This window comes from Camelus dromedarius, chromosome 14, assembly GCF_036321535.1.
Source record: "Camelus dromedarius isolate mCamDro1 chromosome 14, mCamDro1.pat, whole genome shotgun sequence".
In the NCBI taxonomy this organism is placed as follows: Eukaryota; Metazoa; Chordata; class Mammalia; order Artiodactyla; family Camelidae; genus Camelus; species Camelus dromedarius.
This window is the reverse complement of record NC_087449.1, coordinates 46137690-46159560: the sequence shown is the minus strand read 5'-3', so window position 1 is coordinate 46159560 and position 21871 is coordinate 46137690. Positions and strand designations below refer to the sequence as shown.

Below are 21871 nucleotides of genomic sequence, written 5' to 3'. Positions count from 1 at the left end.
CTGACACCGGCTAATTGTATTATTTCAGGAAGTGATCTTATAACTAGGCTAAACAAAAATTGCCCAGAGCACATTTGCAGATAGACACTATGAATTACAAAAAATAATTTGGGAAATATGAATTAGGGCCAACTTTTAGTATATCAGTTTTATTAACTGGATAAAAGGTGCTTATTTGTTACAATTATTCTGTACCATCCATGTTTTACAAAAGAAATAGAAAGCTCAAGTGGTAGTGTTTGCCTAGCATACACAAGATCCTGGGTTCAATCCCCAGTACCTCCTCTAAAAATGAATAAACCTAATTACCTCCCCCTACAAAAACTTTAAAAATAAATTTTAAAAAAGAAAGAAAAGAAAACTACCTTATAGGCTCAGTGCTCAAGATACTGTTAATTCATGTGGAAAGGATCTTTAGCTTAAATCCTGGTGTTTTAACTGTATCCTTAAAATGGTTGACAGTATTACAAGGATAAAAACTAAGAGTAAACTATATTTTTTAAAACAATCTTTTAAAAAAAAATTGTGTTTTCTTTGTATCAACATATATTTTCCATTTTTTCTCTTGTAGTACCTGTTTGAAAATGGTAGAATAGATAACATTTTTACTGAGCCCTATTCCAGATTTATGATTGAACTCACCAAACTCTTGAAAATATGGGAACCTACAATACTTCCTAATGGTAGGATGATTATTTTTTATTTTGAGTCTTTTCATGATATGCCTTCTTAAATTGCTTAAGTTTTATGATAATCTTTTTATAAATCATTCACTTCATATTTCTGCCTTGATTTATAACATATTTGGACTTCTGAGGAGAGAGTCTGGTTATTAATTATTTTAGTAAAACTGTAACTTCCATCTGGTACATAAGTAGATACCCACTGTTGAAAATAAAAAAACAACTGAAGGTTACATTTACTTTTTAGAAACTGTGTATTTTTTTTAGAAACCATTTTTGATCTGGTAGTATTGGTAAAATTGCACACTGCACCAGTAGCTGCCCCATACTCTACTTTTGGACTCAGTGTGTTAGCAGTGGACTTTTTTCAAAAGTCTTCGTCTTTGAATAGTTTTGACCATATGTCTTTGGACAAGTTCCTAATTCACTCCTGGTCTCAGGCTCCTTGGCTGTGAATGGAGAATTTGAATGTGATGCCCAGGAATTTATGCCCCTTTCTGTTGGGCTACAGAGCACCTTTGAAGCATTATGAGCAATATGGTGGCTTCATGCATTTTAGCATTCAAAGAGGGGACTAGGGACATAGATTTGGAAGTAATAGTTTCATGTTCATGAATAGTCTTCCAAGAATAGAATGCAGAAGCAACAACAAAGGACTGGGGAGAGAACATTAGAAAAGACCTGCATTTAAGGGGTATCATGAGGAAGGTGTGTTGAAAAGTGTACTTATTTTAATTCTTCTGACCTCTGGTTTTCAAGAAAAATCCAGATAAGTTATCATAAAATAATCACTTTTAATATAAATTTAAAATATGAGGTGGGAGGAAGAGAGGGAGCTATTTGCCTTCTAATGATCTTAGCTAAATAAAACTGAATCAGTTAGCAGTAAGCAGAATGATTTCAAACAGGCATCTGCAAACTACAGCCCATGGGTCAGAGCTGGCCTGCTGCCTATTTCTGTATAGTCCATGAACTAAAAATGTTTTTCACATTTCTAAATGGTTGGGGAAAAAATTAAAGAATATTTTGAGGCATATGAAAATTACATGAAATACAGATTGGTTTCTATAAGTATATTTTATTGGTATATAGCCACACCTATTTTTTAATGTATTGTCTGCAACTTCTTATCATCTACAACAGCAAAGTTGTTCAGAGCCTGTATGGCCCACAATGCTTAATATATTTACCATCTGGCTCTTTACAGAAAGTTTGCCAACCCTTGGTCTAAAATAACAATAGATTAAAACTGTTTCAGGAGCGTGCTCACTATGTCTGCTTCAGTGGAATCATCTGCCTTTTCCTTTGCAGTGCCTTTTTTGTTTTTCTTATGAAGAAGAGAGGGAAAGAGAGGAGCAATTAGCCTTTTCCTTCGTATCTTCCTGTCTGAGAATTTGAGAAATTACTTAGTCTCATTTAGCAGGAGCTTAGTACTGTTTCTTTCTCACCCTTCTTCTGTCCAGGTTACATGTTCTCTCGCATTGAAGAAGAGCATTTGTGGGAGTGCAAACAGTTGGGCGCTTACTCACCAATTGTCCTCTTGAACACCCTCCTTTTCTTCAATACCAAATACTTTCAACTAAAGAATGTTACTGAGCACTTGAAGCTTTCCTTTGCCCACGTGATGAGACGGACAAGGACTCTGAAGTACAGTACCAAGATGACGTATCTGAGGTTCTTCCCACCTTTACAAAAGCAGGAGTCAGAACAAGGTGTGTGGTGGAGTTTGTAAGATTTCTTTGTTTCTCTCTTTTAGTCAATTGATTATAGTTGACGTACAATATTATGTTAGTTTCAGGTGTACAGCATAGTGATTTGACATTTAAATACATTATGAAATGATCACACTAAGTCTAGTAAGCATCTGTCACCTTCCAAATTATTACAATATTATTGGCTATATTCCTTATGCTGTATGTTACCTCTTTGTGACTTACTTATTTTGTAACTGGAAATTTGTGCCTCTTAATCCTGTTCACCTTTTTCGCCCAACCACCAACCTTCGTCCCTCTGGCGACCACCAATTTGTTCTCTGTAACTATGAGTCTGTTTGTGTTTTCTTTTGTTTGTTCATTTGCTTTATCTTTCAGATTCCACATATAGGTGAAATCCTATGGTATTTGTCTTTTTCTCACTGACTTATTTCACTTAGCATAACACCCTCTAGATCCATCCATGTTGTCACAAATGGCAAGATTTCATTCTTATTTTTATAGCTGAGTGAATTAATCCATTCTGTTTGCAGGGAACATAGCAGTGCATATATATATCTTTTTGAATTAGTGATTTTGTTTTCTTCAGGAAAATACCCAGAAGTGGAATTGCTGGATCATACTGTAGTTCTGTTTTTAATTTTTTGAGGAACCTCCGTTTTCCACAATGGCTGCACCAGTCTACATCTCCTCTAACAGTGAATGAGGGTTCTCTTTTCTCCACATCCTCAGCAGCGCTTGCTATCTGTTGTCTTTTTGATGATAGTCATTCTGACGGATGTGAGGTGATAACTCATTGTGGTTTTGACTTCCATTTCCCTGATGATTAGTGATGTGGAGTATCTTTCCATGTGTCTGTTGGCCATCTGCATGACTCTTGGGAAAATGTCTGTCCAGATTCTTTGCCCATTTTTAATTAGATTATTTGGTTTTTTGATATTGAGTTCTATGAGTTCTTTACACATTTTGGATATTAACTCCTTGTCAGATATATAACTTGTAAATATCCTCTCCCATTCAGTAGGTTACCTTTTCATTTTGTTGATGGTTTCCTTTGCTATGCCAAAGCTTTTTAGTTTGATGTAGTCCCATTTGTTTATTTTTGCTTTGGTTTCCTTTGCCTGAGGAGACAAATCAAAAAAAAATTTTTTTTTTTACTAAGACTGGTGTCAAAGTTTTCCACCTGTGTTTTCTTCTAGTTTTATGGTTTCAGGTCTTACATTTGAGTATTCAGTCCATCTTGAGTTTAATTTTGTATATGGTGTGAGAAAACAGTCCAGTTTCATTCTTTTGCATGTAGCTCTCTAGTTTTCCCAACACAATTTATTGAAGAGGATGTCTTCTCACCATTATGAATTCTTACCTCCATTGTCTTAGATGAATTGACCATATAAGTGTGGGTTTATGTCTGGGTTCTCTGTTCTGTTACATTGATCTATATTATATGTCTTTTTCTCGTCCCAGTTCCACGCTGTTTTGATTACACAACTTTGTAGGGTACTTGACTCTTGAACAATTCTTGGGTTGTGGTGCCTACCATACTCACAATCAGAAATCCACATAGAACTTTACAGTCAGCCTTTGTTATCCATAGTCCCACATCTGCAGATTCAAACAACTGTGTATTTTATAGTACAGCAGAAAATATTTATTGAAAAATACATGCATATAAGTGGCCCCATGTAGTTCAAACTCATGTTATTTAAGGGTCAACTGTAGTTTGAAGTCAGAGGGTGTGATACCTCAAGTTTTGTTCTTTTTCAGGATTGCTTTGGCAACTAGGAGTCTTGTGGTTCCATATAAATTTTAGGTTTATTTGCTCTGTTTCTGTGAAAAATGCCATTGGTATTTTGATAGGAATTGCATTGAATCTGTAGGTTATTTTCCTGTAGACATTTTGACACTCTTCTTTCAGTCCATGAGCATGGTGTATCTTTCCATTTATTTGAGTTGTCTTTGATTTTATTCATTGAGGATCTTACAGTTTTCAGAGTACAGGTCTTTCACCTCTTTGGTTAAATGTATTCCTAGGTTTTTTATTATGTTTGATGCAATTGTAAATGAGGTTTTTTTAAAAAATTTCTCTTTCTGATAGATCATTTTGAGTGTATAGAAATGCCAAAGACTTCTGCATATTAATTTCATATCCTATAAATTTTAGTTAAAATTTACTGAATTAGTTAATATTTACTGAATATTTACTGAATTTGTTCTGTTAGTTTTATGGTAGTGTCTTTAGGATTCTATATATAGTATCGTGCCATCTGCATACAGTGACAGTTTACTTCTTCCTCTCCAGGTTGGATTCCTTTTGTTCCTTTTTCTTGTCTGATTGCCATGGCTAGCACTTCCAATAGTATGTTAATTAAAATTATCAAGAGTGGGCATCCTTGTCTTATTCCTGATCTTAGAGGAAATGGTTTCCGCTTTTCACTGTTGAGTATGTCAGCTGTGAGTTTATTATATATGGCCTTTACTATGTTAAGGCATGTTCTCTCTACAGCCACCTACCTTGTGAGGTTTTTTTAGTCATAAATGAGTGTTGAATTTTCTCAAAAAAAGCTTTCTCTACATCTGTTGAGATGATCTTAATACTTTTTATCTTATGCTTTTTGTTTTGTTAATGTGGTGTATCACATTGATTTGTGGATATTGAACTATCCTTGCATCCCTGAGATAAATCCCACTTGCTCATGGTGTATGATCCTTTTAATATATTGTTGAATTCGGTTTGCTAATATTTTGTTGAGGATTTTTGCATCTGTAATATTGGCCTCCAATTTTGTTTGTGTGGTGTCTTTGTCAAGTTTTGGTTATCAGGGTGATGCTGGCTTTGTAGAGTGAGTTTAGAAATAGTTCCTTCCTCTTATATATTTTGGAATAATTTTGAGAAGGATACATATTAACTCTTCTTTAAGTGTTTGCTAAAATTCACCTGTGAAGCCATCTGATCCTGAACCTTTGTTGGGAGTGTTTTGATTACTGCTTCATTTTCATTACTGGTGGTTAGTCTTTTTGTATTTTCTATTTCTTCCTTATTTACTTTTGAAAGATAGTATATTTGTGGGAATTTATCATTTTCCTCTAGGTTGTCCAATAGTTTGGTATATAATTGTTCATAGTAATCTCTTATGATCTTTTGTATTTCTGTGGTGAGTTGTAATTTCTGTTTCATTTTTCATTTTATTCATTTGGGCCCTTTGGTTTTTGTTTGTTTTCTTGATGAATCTGGCTAAAGATTTGTCAGTTTTGTTTATCTTTTCAAAGGACAAGCTGATAGTTTCATCTATGTTTTTTATTAGTCTCTTACTTCATTTATTTTTGCTTTGATCTTGTAATTTTCTTCCTTCTAGTAACTTTGGGTTTTGTTTGTTCCTAGTTTGGGGGATCCTTTAGGTGTAATGTTAGATTATTTGAGATTTTTCTTGTTTCCTGAGATAGACCTGTGTCACTATAAATTTTCCTCTTAGAACTGTTTTTGCAGCATTCCATAGATTTTATCTCAAAGTATTTTTTTGTTTTTCTGTTTGATTTCTTGAATGATCCATTGATTGTTTAGTAGCATGTTGTTTATACTCCACGTTTGTGTTTTTTTCTTTTTTTTTTTTAGTTAATTTCTTTGTTTTAAAATTTTATTTATTTCTTTATTTATTGGGGGCGGGAATTAGGTTTATTTATTACTTTATTTATTTTTAATGGAGGTACTGGGCACTGAATGCAGGACCTTGTGCATGCTAAGCATGCACTCTACCACTGAGCTAATAACCCTCCCCACTTTTTTAGTTAATTTCTAGTCTCATATCATTGTGATCAGGAAAGATGCTTAATATGATTTCAGTTTTCTTAAACTTACTGAGATTTGTTTTGTGGCTAACATGATATATCTATCAAGTCCATCTGGTTTAATATGTCATTTAAGGCCAATGTTCCCTTATTGATTTTGTGTCTGGATGATCTATCCATTGATGTAAATGAGGTGTTAAAGTCCTCTCCTATTATTGTGTTATTGTCACTTTCTCCTTTTATGTCTGTTAACATTGCTTTATATATTTATGTGCTCCTATGTAGGATACATACATATATACAAGTATTTCATCTTGTTGGATTGATCCCTTTATCATTATGCAAGCCTTCTTTGTCTCTGTTTTAGTCTGTTTGATCTAAGTGTTGCTACCCCAGCTTTCTTTTTGTTTCCATTTGAATGGAATATCATTTTCCTTCCCCTTACTTTCAGTCTGTGTGTATCTTTAGATCTGAAGTGAGTCTCTGGTAGGCAGTATATATATGCCTTATTATATAGGATCTTATTTTGGTATCCATTCATCCACCATGTCTTTTGATTGGAGCATTTAGTCTATTTACATGTAATTATTATAGGTGCATACTTATTACTATTTTGTTATTGTTTTCTGGTGGTTCTTGCTGTTCTTGTCTGCTTCTTTTGCTTTCTTCCCTTGTGATTTGATGGCTGTTTTTAGCGTTATGTTTGTATTTCTTTCTCTTGTATGTGTTTGTGTGTGTTATTGGTTTTTGGTTTGTGGTTACCATGAGGTTATTATATAACAACTTAATATATGTAGCAGTGTATTTTAAGTTGATGGTTGCTTTAGTTTGACTGCATTCTAAAAGTACAGTTTTTACTCCTCCGCCACCTCACCTTTTATGTTTTTGACATAATATTTTACTTTAAAAAATGTTTATACATTGTTTAATAATTGTAGGTTATGTGATTTTACTACTTTTGTCTTTTAACCTTCATACTAGCTATATAGGTGGTTGATTCACTACCTTTACTGTATGTTTGCCTTTACCGTGAGGTTTTTTCCCAGAATTTTCATATTTCTAGTTACAACCTTTTCTTTTATGTTTAAAGAAGTCCTTTTAATATTTATTTTAAGTTCAGTTTAGTGTTGATGAACTCCTTTAGCTTTTGCTTGTCTGGGAACTCTTTATTTCTCCTTTAATTCTGAAGGATAATCTTGCTGGATAGAATATTCTTGGTTGTAAATTTTTTCCTTTTATCATTTTGAATATGTCATGCCCACTCCCTTCTGGCCTTTGAGGTTTCTGCCAAAAGCCAGCTGAGAGTCTTAATGGGGGTTCCTGTATATGTAACTATTTGTTTTTCTGTTGCGGCTTTTAATATTCTCTCTTCATCTTTAACTTTTTGACGTTTTAATTATAATGTGTCCTGGTGTGGGTTTCTTTGGATTCATCTTGTTTGAGACTCTCTGTGTTTCCTGAACTTGGATGTCTGTTTACTTAGCCAGGTGAGGGAGGTTTTCCGCCATTATTTTTTCAGATAGATTTTCTTTTTCTTTTTCTCTCTCTTCTGGGATCCCTATAATGCAAATGTTAGCATGCTTGATGTCCCCAGAGGTCTTTTAAACTAGCCACATTTTTTTTATTTCTCCCTACTTTTTGCTCCTCTAATTGGGTGATTTACACTACCCCCTTTTCCAGGACACTTATCTATTCTTCTGCATCATCTAATCTGCTGTTGATTCCCTCTTGTGTATTTTTCATTTCAGTTACTGTATTCTTCATCTCTGATTAATTCTTTTAATATTTTGTATCTCTTTGTTAAAGTTCTCAGTGTTCCTCTAGTCTTCTCTTGAATTCAGTTAATATATTTTTATATGGTGGAAATTACCCATAATTTTTTGATTTTTTAATTTATTGAAGTGTAGTTCGTTTACAGTGTTTCAAGTATACAGCAAAGTGATTATTTTGTACACATACATTTTTGTTCAGATTCTTTCCCATTGTAGGTTATTATAGATACTGAATATAGTTTCCTGTGCTATACAGTAGGTCCTTGTTGTTTATCTCTTTTATATATAGTAGTGTGTAGGGTTATTATCTTTATGACCATTATTTTGCACAGTGGCCATGCTAATCTTCTCTGTATTGTTCCCAGTTTTAGTATATATGTTGCTGAAGCAAGCACTATGACCATTATTTTGAACTCTTTATCTTGTAGATTGCCTATCTTTGTTTTGTTTAGTTCTCTTATTTTGATGTTTTTGTCTTATTCTTTCTTTTGGAACATACTCCTTTTTCTCCTCAATTTTTCTAGCTCTCTGTGTTTGTTTCTTTGTATTAGATAGATCAGCTACATCTCCCAGTCTAAAAGGCCTGGCTTCATGTAGAAGCTATCCTGTAAGGCCCAGTAGTGTGGGTCCCCTGGTGGACAAAGCCAGGTGCTCCTGGAGTGTCACCTGTGTGGGCTGCATGCACCCTCCTGTTGTGGCTGGGCCATGATGGCTGTGGCTGTGCTAGCGTGCAAGGCTGGCCCTGACACAGCTGACTGTAATGCCTAGCCATGACTGTTGTGGGTGCTCTGGTGTGTGGGACCAGCTGTTTTGGAGGGGCTCCAGTACTAGCTGAAGCCACTTGCTGGGTATGATGGGGTGGAGAGTTGCTTTGGAGGAGCACCAGCTGGGATGGATTTGCAGGTGAACTGAGATAAAATGGGGAGAGTCATAAACAGTGCCTGCCAGCACCAGACTTGCTAGGTAGAAGGTAAGCAAAAAACATGTTCACCAGTGTCTGCACAACCAGAGGAAATTCTAAAAGATCCCTGCCTGTCCTGCATACACCCTAAACTCAGTTACTGAATCTCCTTCATGTCTGACCCAGGCCTTTTCAGAGTCCTGCTTCTGTAGTGGGACTTGGAGCAAGACAGTTTTTCGTGCACACTTTAAGAGTGGAGTTTTGGTTTCCTGCAGCTCTCTGGACGTAAGCCCCGCTGGTTTTCAAAGCCAAGTGTTACGGGGCTCTTCTTTCTGGTGCTGAGGAGCACATCCAGCTCCTCAGGAGGACGCCTGCAGCTGTGCCCCGTCCTGCCTGTGCGTCACTGCACCCGAGGCGTGGTCCTGGCCAGAGAGGATCTCTGCCCCTCATACCCATCTCAGTGGGGCCTTTTCTTTTTATCCTTAGTTGTGGAAAATCTTTTCTGCCAGTCTTCAAGTCTTTCCCAGAGATAGTCTCTCTATGTGTAGTTACAGTTTGGGTGTCTCTGTGTCAGGAGATGAGCCCAAGATCTTCCTACTCTGCCATCTTGTCCCCTCTCTGGTAAGATTTCTGTTTGAAGTCTTGTTAGTATTCAAACAGACACTTATCACAAGAGTAATTGCAAATTCTAGACATGGAATTGTGTATCTTTAGTTTAACATTTAAATATGTTTGTTTATTGTCAGGGCCAGGTTAAAGGTTTGACTCAAAATTGGAGGAATCACTTGCTCTTCAGTGTGCTTTTATAGGCTTTTAAATTAGAAATTCTGATTTAATTGGTGTAGGTTATACCCCAGGTAACCTGCATTTAAAAACTTCCCAGAAAATTTAAATGTACAACCAGGGTTGAAAATCATGGATTTTGAGGCAACAGATGCGTGAATAACTAGTTAAAAGGAACCTGCATAACTTAAATCTCCTGTTTCTAAATCTTTTTTCTTTTTTGACTAGAGCACCTCTTTTTAGTTAATATTGTCCAATTCTGAAAGAACTTAAATGTGACCTAGAGTATATTCTTTTGTACACAGTAGAATAATGTCAGCAGTGACAATTTTATTAGAAATGATCTTGTATTCCAAAAAATAGCATATTAAGTAAGAGTTTGTTTTTAACGTTTAAAAAGTTAATATTGTTTTATGGAAACAGAAATTAAATTTATTAATTTTGACCAAAATTATAAGTTCTGAAATAACCAAAGTCAAGTTGTTAACTTCCTTGGGGGTAAGAGTGAAATATATATTTTGAAGGTGAGATTTTTAAATTACTGAAACTAGAATCTGTAAAGAATAATTGTGATGTTCATCTTTGTGTTAACTTTTTTCTCAGTTGCTCCTTCACTTTAGAAAATACTAAGATTATCTTGGTATTTCAACACATGTCTGTGTCCCATTTCCTTTGTTTTGTTCATATGTAGCCCACTCTGTGCTCTTAATTGATATTAATTCAGGGAAGGAGAGGCAATGAGGTAAATATTTCCCTGTTCTCTGATGAGATGCTTGACAAGATTGGTGATAATTCAGCTTCTTTTCTGAGTAACTAGCAAAGTCTTTCTATTTAGGTAACCTCTAAATGGAAAACTGAGTGAATTCTGTTTAAGTAATAACTAATACAGGAAACTGGGGAAAGTTCTGGATCAGTTGTTAAAAGCAGCTGTAAAAAAAGAAAAAAGCCTTTTTCCCCAGGTTCTCAGATCCGCCTTCTATTCTCTTGAAGATTGAATGGAGAAAGTGGGAAAGAAAGAGCCCACCTTCCATGTCTTCACCCCAGCTTCTTTCTGACAACCCTTGGCCTCTGCAAAATCCTGTTGGTAAAAAAGGGTTTGTTCTTTCTTTATCAAATGATCAGCTTTACTGAGAATTTCTTTTCTCAGCAGAGATTTCATTTCTCATAATGCTGTAACAGATGAAAGAGTCTTAAATGTCCAGTGGACAGTGGTGCCCCACAAGAGAAATATTTTCAGATAAAAAGGTGACAATTTCTATCTTGATCTCTACTGTAGGAGAAGAAAGAGCACTTGAAACCCACCCCCACCCCCGCCCTTTTATCTTGCTACGGCTTAAGAACTCTTTGCCTAATAAATTCTCTCAAAAAAGTTAGGTTCAAAATTGAGACACACTCTCAAGCATTATGCTTTTTGTCATGCTGCTCCCACTTTGGTGAGGAGGGCAACATAAATTTTACAGGACAAGGACTTTCTTTTGATTTTGTTTTATTAACCTAGCACTAATCTAGCATGTCCTTGGGTCTCAGTAAATATTTGTTGAATGAGTGAGTAAGTGAAAGGAAGGGGGAGGGAGTGACAGTTCTAACTGGAAGCAAAGCTCATTAGGTATCTTAAGATTTGAAGAAAAGACTCTTCTAATGTTTTGATGACTATTTTCCATCTCAAGATAAACTAACTGTTGGCAAGAGGAAACGAAATGAAGATGATGAGGTTCCAGTGGGTGTGGAGATGGCAGAGAACACTGACAACCCACTAAGATGCCCAGTACGACTTTATGAGTTTTACCTGTCAAAATGGTAAGTGATTTTCCTCTGAACTAGATATAACATCCTTCAAAAGGTAGTCAACATATTTTAGATTTCGGATGCTTGAATATCAGAAATGTAGCTGTCTGTGAGTTTAAACAAGGATTTACATCTAATTTCATTTTCCCCCAGTCTTATAACTGCCTGAATTTTGAACCAAGAAGCAAATTGATTTATCTTAATAAATTTTTTTTCCAAAAGTCTCTTCAAAAGCAAGAATTACTGCCATCGTTTGATCTTTACAACTGTTGCTCAACCTTGTGTTATATCCAAGCTGCTGTGATTTTATTATTTATAGAGAGAAGAGGAGGAGAAATTGTACTGCTAAACCTATAAATAGGAGAATTGCTTAAAGAATTGAAATTTTTGAGTGGTGTTTTTTTACAGAAACCTTATGACTTTAGAGTTGTAAGATCCACACTAACCTACTTTTTCCTCAGAAATTTAACGACTAGGTTTGCTCTTTGATAATGTGTACTGAGTGCTCTTGGAGCTCATTCCAGGATACTGGGTGCTCAGCCGTCGTGTCACATGTTAGTTGAATTTTTGGTTGCTCCTGGTAAGTTTTAAGTACTAAAGTTTGTGAAAGATTTACATTTTGTCGTCTATTAACATTATACTCACTTCCAATCCAGTGTGATTCTTGAGTGTAGGAGAAGAAATGTGGAGTTACAGGTTGCTCCTGGGGGAAAATGCCTATAAGCTTACTTATCTCTGTGGGTAGATTGTTTATAATATTCGTCACAGTACAGAAAAGTTGAGAGCCATTATATTTAGAGTAGTTATGTATTTCCTATACTCTCTGATCCCCAATTTTTCTTGCTTTTTTTCCTTCTTATTTTTTTCCCTATGGATAGTTCTGAAAGTGTGAAGCAGAGGAATGATGTGTTTTACCTTCAACCTGAGCGCTCCTGTGTTCCAAATAGCCCCATGTGGTACTCCACATTCCCGATAGACCCTGGGACCCTGGACACCATGTTAACACGTATCCTCATGGTGAGGGAGGTACATGAAGAACTTGCCAAAGCCAAATCAGAAGACTCTGATGTTGAATTATCAGATTAAAGTGGAAGTGGGGTTCCTATTTTCATACACGTTGGTATGCACCAAACTGTGAATGCATCCAGCTTTGGAAAACGATCTATTAAGTCCAAGTCCTCTTGACTTGATTATAAGATAATGGAAAACAGACAACTCGTGAACCACAGTGTGGATGTACAAATGAAAATTGAAGGAAAGAATATGAACTGAGAAATGTTGTCCTTTGGCAGTGATATAGTTCTTAGACATCTTCAGAATGACTAACCAATTCTTCTGAGTGGTGCATAATCTTATTTTGTTTGGGAATAACAAATTGTGGAATATTTTTAAGGAAAACTGTTGTATAAAACTCTACCATAGTAACCTTAGACCTTAGAGAGGTAGCTTTGGAGTGAAACCTTGGCTGCAATAGGCTACTTGGGCAAGCCCCATGTAAAAGTCAGGAGAGAGATCAGTGCAGACCTAAGAGTGACATCAGATGAGAGCTGTGGGACCCAGACTTGAAGACCGAATAAAAATACTCAACTTTTTTTTAAAAGGTAGAGAGTGAAGTGGTCTTGATTTTGATTTTCACTGCCAAGCCAGTTCTGTGAAGGGTAGAAGCCTCTGGTGCTTTTGCCATGGGGCCCCTCATGTCAGGGAGAAAGGCCTTCACTGCTGTTCACACAGTAATGTATCCCTTTCACTTTCTGGGTCTAGCCTTCTCAGCTGTGGCTCTGGATGTGGGTAAATTAAGTTAAAGGGGCTGAAACTCTGCAAAAATGATCATGCACACAGAAAACCTCTGGAGCCCATTAGACCCCAAGTGTCCTGAAATGTTCGTAGAAAACCCACTAAAATGCCCACTTCTCTGGGTGTCAGCCTTTATTGCTGCTGTCTCATAGCATGAGCTGTGGTACACAGAAATGGAGGTTCTCCTTTTGTCTTCATTTTATCCCCAAAAGGCAGCTTTTCTCCCATTGTTTTATCTTCCTGTTTCCCAAATAATTCCTCTTATTTTTGTCTTTTGCACCAGTTTCTGGAGGCCCTTGTCATTTCAAAAAGAATAGTCCCTCTCCTTACTCTGGCAAACCTGTGGGTAACTCCACAAAGACAGTGTTACTTAGCTATCAGAATTATGGTAGAAAAGGCCCTAGTGTATTCACTAAGTTCAGTAAAGCATTTGGAAGATGACCTTGTTGCCCTAAGAAACTTGAAAATAGGATTCTGGGCTTAGGATACAAAGACATTGACTGTCTTGCGTATCCACAAGCAGGTGGTCTTATAGCATTATTCCAAACTCTAGCTGTTTTAGTAGGTCAATGAGGACTGCAAGTCATAGGTGTGTTTGGCATATCGATCCATCTCCTTCATCTTCATTCTGTTTCTTCCCCACAAAATTTTGAATCAAAGCTTTTATGATATTGCCCAATCAGAATTTCTTTAGCTGAGGTTAATTTGACCCTACAATAGAAGTGAGAGAAGTCCAAAAAGCCTCTTAGAAATTTTAACCTTAAAAGACTTTTCAATATGTCCCATTTTTTTAGATGGGAGTGGAAGGTGTTTTTTGTTCTTTTTGTTTGTTTGTTTTTTAAATAAAGTCATTTAACTACAATAAAAATTTAAAAGTAGGCCTTTTGACATTGTGTACTTATGGTTCTGTCCCTCTGCCTGTAACAAATTTTGTTTTTGTTACCAACAACTATGTGCAAGAAGTAAATCTGCCCCAATTATGTACGATTAATTCCATCTGTGTTTGTCATTTCTGACTGGAAAACTTACTTCCAGAGCTTGTTTGATATGGAGGAAAAACAATTGGATTGTCTGATAAGTCTGCCAATAAACTATCCAGAAACATCAGGTGTAATAGTCCCCACTATACAAATTTTATGGTTTATACAAACACTAATATTTCCCCTTCTGTAGCTGTATGAAAAGCAGATATTTGGCATAGTAGATAAATTGTTTAAAAAAAAAAAAAACAGAGAAAAAAAAATCTGTTATCTTTTAACTGAGAACAGCCAGTACCCAGGTAAATGACTGTGTCAGGATTTCAGTTGCATGTTAGTCCATGGAGTCGTCCAGATCCTAAATTAATTCATAAAAGAAAATATTGATTAATTATTGGTCATTCCTCATAAGCATAGCTGTTGATATATGTCAGTTATTTGCTTTTTAAAATTGTATTAAAATTATGTAAAGTTACTTTTTTTCCAGGGAGAAAAAAATATCAAACAAGAGAAACATTAAATTATCCATTCTTTTCTTTTTTTGTTTCTTAGACACTTTTGGGTTTTCCCCTTGCAGAAACCATAGAAATATTCCCTTAGAATAAAATAGTATATTTGTATTTGATGGGTGAATTATTCTTTTTCTTTTATGTCTTCAAAGAATTTTTTTTTCCGCTGTTAGACCCTATTGGTATGACCCAACAGGTGGTGTATCACAAAGAGAGCAGTTTTCAGAAAATAAATTATTTGGTCTTTACTCAGTCCAGTACACATATTGTTTCATTGCAAAATCTTTTCAGTTTTTTTCCCGTCAAAGATTTGTTCGGATTTTTAATTTGTTAACTATTTTCAAAGCCTGAAAGCTGTAAGGATAAGGTATCATGTGTATATTTTGTTTCAGGCAGACTTTCTTTGAGATTTACAAAGCTGCATCGGTTCAGCGTGAATCATTTTGAAATTGTGAGATTAGAATAAAGAATATACCCCTCCTTCCGTATAAACATGGATTCAGCCTGGGAGTGTGAGGCCGATTTCCCTCAGACTCCAGAGCTGTCCTGGTACTGTGTGAATGTACCTTCATGTTCCACACAGACTGTTTCTGTCTGTTTCTGCCCTGTGGCATTCCTAACTTTGTAAAGTAGGAGTATTCCAAAAAGTTCTAAGTTAAATGAAATTCTGTAAATGAATCCCAGTTTTTCTATTAAATTCAAATTTTAATTTTTCATTCAAATAGAAAAGTTCCCTATGGTTCTGAGTTGACACTTTATGAAAGAATTAAGCAGTAATACCCTGGTTCGTCTTGTCTGTCATCATCATACTTATCATCACCGAATAATTGATCATCGGGAGGCACTGTGAAACAGTAGGAAGATCGGAAGCTTCGGAGCTTGGTCTTTTCCACCTACTGGTTGTATAGCTTTAGGTGAGTTACTTAACCTCTCTGTGCCTCAGTTTTCTCATAAAGTGGAAATAATAACAACTCTTTTATAAGTTGTATGTGGCACATGGTAGGTTTTCAAATGTTAAGTATTTTTACTATAACATGCAAATTGCTAGGCATGTATTAAGATTTTAAATAAATGTTAACTCGTCCACTACAGCCTGAATTTTCACTAAGTTCAGTGCTTCAAATTCTGCAAAACATAGTATCCTACATCATCAATTCTATATATTTGAATCAAATATTTAGAATAACTAAATACTATATATAATAAATCATAAGTTCTTCACTCATGTGCTTATTCATATGAATGGTAATCAGCATTACAAAAATCCATTGCTGTACTTAACTACATTGAGAAAGGGAAGAAGTAATATACATTATATCAATGGATACAAGAAGACCATGTGTTATAGTTTATCTTTTTTTAATTGGAGAAACCCTTAGTCCGTGCAGATTTTATTAATGGTTTTATATACCATCACATAGGAACAAGACAACTGCACACTCTGTACATCTCCTCACTTCTTTCTCTACAGAACCCCCGGCCCCCACATTTTGACTAGGCAGTAGCTTGCTGGTTTGAGACTATTTTCCAGGCTATTTTGCAACATAAACATCTGACTAAGTTTTGACCAATAGGATGGAAACAGAAGTAGGTTGTAATTACCAGGCCACATCCTTGAAAGGGCTTCTAATTTCCCCTTTCCTGTAGGTCAGAATGTGAAAGTGGTCATGGCAAACCAGTTCTGTCTGTGAGGGTTATGTAACAAAAACACATTAACCTCTTGGGGTAGCCACTTATCTCCTGAACTGCCTACTAGCTCAGACTGTCACATGAAAAAGAGAAACCTTCCATCTTACTGAAGCCATTGTTATTCAGTCCCCATCAAAGTAGTCAACCCAGGATCCTAACTCATAGTCCTACTGTGCCCAGTATCATGCTACTAATTTAGAACTGCATGCTCTAATCCAGTCTGTAAGGAAAGAAAAAGTAACAGATTATCAATATTGGCAAATGAGAAATAAAACTCTTTATTTTTAAGCCATTGTTTTCAGATGTTCAGGAACAACTATATAAAAAAGCCAAGAGAAACAACAAACAGTTAAAAATAAGTTTAAGGCTGCTAGCTATAAGTTTATGAAAACTTCAAGGATTTTTCTACAAGAGCAATAGCCAATTAGATAATGTAATAAAAAAGGAAAAGATACTATTCACAGTAGGAAAGGAAACTATAAAGTATTTAGTAATTATATCTGTCAATAAAGGATGACAAATAACAGGCTCAGAGAAGATACTTGCAATATGTAAAACCACCAAAGGATTTATTTATACCTAGAACATACAAAAACACTGCTGAATTGTAAAGAAAACTGAACAGAGAATAATGAATAGGTAGTTCATAGAAGAGGAAACCCAAAAGGGTAACATATATGAAGAGATGTTCAACTCATTAGCAATCATGATTTGTTTTTTCTTAAGAGCCATCACTTTACAGCCCTAAGACTGGCCAAAATTAGAAAACTGGATAATGCCAAGTGGTGGTGGTGAGGTAGGGACATAAAAACCGTAACACAGTATTGCAATAAACGTTGAACTGTACATCCATTCTGGAGAGCAGTCTTAAACATCAAGTTAAAGACGTTTGAAAACTAAGAAGTTTCCCCTCTCCTCACATTAAATAAAAGATTAATGTTACTAAATGTTTATTTTTCTGTGTGTAATTTTTACCTTTATTCATTTAGCAAAATACCTTGATGGATTTTTCTAATATGGAACCATTCCTGCATTCCTTTCATTTTTTAAAAAAAATTTTATTGATATAGTCAGAGTAAATTTCTGGTGTACAGCATAATGTCGAGTCATGCATATATACATATGTATATATATACACACATATTCATTTTCATATTCTTTTTCATTAAAGGTTATTACAAGATATTGGATATAGTTCCCTGTGCTATACAGAAGAAATGTGTTTTTTATCTGTTTTTATATATAGTGGTTAACATTTATAAATCTCAAACTCCCAAATTTATCCCTTCCCACCCCCTTTCCCCAGTAACCATAAGATTGTTTACTATGTCTGCGAGTCTGTTTCTGTTTTGTAGATGAGTTCATTAGTGTTCTCTTTTTTCTTTTTTTTTAATTTTTTTACATTCTATATATGATACCATATGGTATTTTTCTTTCTCTTTCTGGCTTACTTCACTTAGAATGACAATCTCCAGGTCCATCCATGCTGCTCCAAATGGCATTTTTTTTTATCACTGAGTAGTAGTCCACTGTATAAATATACCACAGCTTCTTTATCCAGTCATCTGTTTAAGTTGCTTCCATGTTTTGGCTGTTGTATATAGTGCTGCAGTGAACATTGGGGTGCATGTATCTTTTCGAATTAGAGTTCCCTCCAGAATGTGCCCAGGAGTAGGATTGCTGGATCATATGTGGTAAGTCTATTTTTAGCTTTTTAAGGAATCTCCGTACTGTTTTCCATAATGGCTACACCAAACTACATTCCCACCAGCAGTGTAGGAGGGTTCCCTTTTCTCCACACGCTCTCTAGCATTTATCATTTGTGGATTTTTTAATAATGGCCATTCTGACCAGTGTGAAGTTGATACTTCATTGTAGTTTTTATTTGCATTTCTCTGGTAATAAGCGATGTTGAGCATCTTTTCATGTGCCTATTAGCCATCTGTACATCTTCACTGGAGAAATGTCTATTTAGGTCTTCTGCCCATTTTTGTTTGGGCTGATTTTTTGTTATTGAGTTGTATGAGCTGTTTGTACATCTTGGAAATTAAGCCCTTGTCAGTAGCATCATTTGCATATATTTTCTCCCAGTGCATATATTGTCTTTTCATTTTGCTTATGGTTGGTTTCCTTTGCTGTGCAAAAGCTTGTAAGTTTAATTAGGTCCCATTTGTTTATTTTTGCTTTTATTTCTATTGCCTTGGGAGACTGACCTAGGAAAAGATTGCTACAATTTGTCAGAGAATATTTTGCCTATGTTTTTTTCTAGGAGATTTATGGTGTCCTGTCTTAACGTTACTTTCATTTTTATTGATGTTACTCAATACTAATCATGCTTATTTACCCCTATTGGTTTCTTTATCATCTAAATCTTCTTCCTAGTAAGATTTGGGTCTTCACAACACTACCATGTTGGTATTTTTTAGAATTTTGGCTCTGGATTATTAATATACTCTGTTTTCCTTTCCTTCCCTTCTTCCCCCTCCCCCTTTCTGCTTCCCTCTTCTTGCCTTTCCTCCTAGCTGTTTCAGACTACAGACCTTCCTCAACTTACAATGGGGTCATGTCCCAATAAACCTATCATATTATAAGTAAAAAATGCATTTAATACATCTAACCTCAACATCATAGCTTAGCCTAGCCTACCATAAAGTTGCCTAGAACATTTAAATTAGCCTGCCTAAAAAGAATAGTTGTAAACATCCTGTTGTGTACCTTGTGCTTGTGTGCCTGACTGGGAGCTGTAGCTCACTGCCATGCCCAGCATCCAAGAGAGTACCCCTCTACATATTGCTAGCTCAGGAAAATATTAAAAATCAAAATCTGATGCATGGTTTCTACTGAATCTGTGTCAAGTTAAACCATTGTTAACCTTCAGGACCACCTGTACAAATTTTGCTTAAGTATTTATTTGCCCACCCTTACTTCCTCTATCTCATCCCATGTCTAAATTTATTTTTCATATTTGATCACTTCTTCTAAAAATATCTTGAGTCTTTTGTGGAAAAAAAATCTGAAACCTTGCATCCCTGAGAATTTTTAATTATACTTTCATGTTTAAATGAGTTTGTCTTGATACAAATTTTGAGTTCAAAGTTCTTTTCCTGCTATTTCTCTCTGGGAGCTTTCAGAATTTTTGATTTTCTTAGATGGCCTTAAATCTCTTACTGCAATGTTTCTGGTTGTATGTTTTCCTTACTCATCCATGAATTCTTTCATCTATTTAATTCTGGTCAATCTAGTTTATTTCTTCAGATTATTTCCTCCTTACTTGTCTCTGTTTTCTTCTAGAACTCCCACTTACTCAGGTGCTGGCTCCTGCTCCCCCCGGGGCCGCTGTGTGTGTGTGTGTCCGTTTCTTCTGGCCCTTTTCCTGCATCCTTTACGTAAAGGCCCTCAGGATGACGCTCCAGTCAATTGGTTTTGACCTCTATCTGTCCCTCTATTTCATTCATTTTATTTTTCATACTTAATATTTCCACTCGGTTCTTGTTCCTGCTTCATACTGCTAATATCGCCCGTATATTTATTTTGCTTTATTTTTAATTCTTGGTTAGAGTATAAGTTTAGTTTGCTGACTTTGGGGGCCGGGAATTATTACACTCTGGTTATTTTGGCCTGTGAGCTCATGTTCCTTCAGAGCACCAGCTCCTCTGTCCAGTAGTATTTACTGGTGAAAGGGTAAGGCCATGTGCTCTCCTGTCCCTTCCAATGAGCTCAAGCAGGGGAAGATAATAACCTCCAGGTACTTCACAGTCATTGTCAGCTACTCCACCAGCAGCTGCTCTCAGATTTACTTTCAGAGGCTTAGGAAGAAGCAGCAATTCCTGATTGTCATCTGCCAGCCCTGGGGCTTCAGAGGCTAAAAGGTTTCAATCCCAGGAGAAGCTGCCTAGCCCACCCATTTTCACCCAGCAGTTCCAGGGCTGCCCTGAGTGTCCCACTTTTGTCGCAGGCATAGCAGGAGTAGACGTCTCACTGATGTCCTACCTCCCCTCCCAGTTTCTGAGGAGACCTTCAGTTTCCTGGGGGTTCGTACAGGATTTGGGGAGATTTCTTGTTGGTTTGGGTTGTTGTGTCTGGTTTTGGTGGTGGTTCCTCAGATTTTCACTGTTCCCTAGAATGTACTGTTTTTCTAAGGTTGATTTTTGGGGAAGGGAGCCAGTAGCCTGTGCTGCTTCATTCCCTTAATAGGAACCAAAGCCCCCAGTGTATCTTTGCTGCCCTTTTATTTTTCAACCTTACATTTTAGGTGTCTCTCTGGTGAATATCATTCTACAATTATTTCCAGTCTGTAAACGTTTGTGTGGAGGAGGAGGTGGTCGTTTTCATACCCAATCTGACAACTTATGCCTATTAAGTGATGGGATTTTTAATGCTGCTGTTTCCTCTCTCTGTTCCTGCTGTTTGGTTGACTGAAGTATTTTTTTTTCTTTCCTTTTCTGGTTTAGAGGTTATGTGTTCTGTTTCTGAATTTTTAGTAGCTTTCTCAGTCGTTATACCATGAACACCTGACTTAAAACTCTAAAGCTAATCAGCATTTTCACTGTCCTCCTCTGGAAGGAACTTAGATTGCTTTCATTTCAGTCACCACCCTACCTCTACCTTAAGTGTCACTCATTGTTCAGTATTTTAATTCCATCTCTATTCTACCCACCACCCCACCCCTAGCAATACTCTCTGGGAACTTACTAGGCCGGGTTCCCTTGGAGTGTCAGCTCAGCTCAGCTCAGCTCAGCTCAGCAGTGGCTAGATCTGCCACCTTCTCCCCTCTTCAGCTGGCACTTTCCTTTGAGAAGCCACTTCTTTCACATCTCTGGCTTGGTCAGTATCAGGCTCTGTGTTCATCACAGGCACACTTTCAAGTGCACACCAGCCACGGTGCTAGGAACTAGAAATATGACGGTAAGATGACTGGTGCTTTTGGAATGCTAAAGTTAGTATTGCTTTTCCAAATGAGAATATGGTGTTTAGTAGTTCTAAAGAGTGCCATGTTTAAAGTGCTTCGTGCTTTTGAGAAAGCTTGGGATTTTTTTAGACAAGGTAAGGATAGAGTGGTGTGCTACGGTCTCTCATGAAGACAGCCATGTCTGTGGTTTCTCCGTCGCTGTCCTTGGTTGGCATTAATCACTGATGGGCATGTGTGATTATGGGTAGCATGACAGGAACCCTTTGAAGCACAGGTATATGAGACTCGGGTGTTTTGTCTCCATGTAACAGAATCAGAATGAGAAGTTTCTTGGGTATTGACTACTCCCAGGTATTCTAGCTCTCACATACTTATCATGTGTGTTCTGTTAGAGGTGAGGGTGTTACAAAACATAGGCGGCTCCAGCCTCATGAACTTGCAAGCAAGTAGGAAACACAAGGCTGAGTGCTACACACAGTGTTAAGAGGCACGTGAGTCACTGTAGCCCCAATGTAGCCCCAGGCTTCAGAGGGAGATTCTAGGCCGCTAGGATCTGCTTGAAGGCTGGAGGGCA

At 36.5% G+C, this 21871-nt stretch overlaps 1 protein-coding gene and 1 non-coding gene across 6 annotated transcripts in view; one reads left to right on the top strand and one right to left on the bottom strand.

The window, feature by feature from the left end:
* ZMYM4 (zinc finger MYM-type containing 4) overlaps window positions 1–14317 on the top strand; it is a 145220-nt gene extending 130903 nt beyond the window's left edge. For all 5 annotated transcript variants that reach the window (XM_064493771.1, XM_064493770.1, XM_031464708.2 and 2 more), the window contains 4 exons: window positions 572–683; window positions 2147–2395; window positions 11302–11431; window positions 12298–14317. In XM_064493771.1, the coding sequence (XP_064349841.1) occupies window positions 572–683; window positions 2147–2395; window positions 11302–11431; window positions 12298–12505 (699 nt within the window). In that variant the 3' untranslated portion in view covers window positions 12506–14317. The remainder of the gene's footprint in view (window positions 1–571; window positions 684–2146; window positions 2396–11301; window positions 11432–12297) is intronic.
* On the bottom strand, window positions 8242–8345 carry LOC116157018 (U6 spliceosomal RNA). The gene has a single exon (XR_004140981.1). It is a non-coding gene; the product is annotated as a U6 spliceosomal RNA (small nuclear RNA).
* Window positions 14318–21871: the final 7554 nt, after the last annotated feature.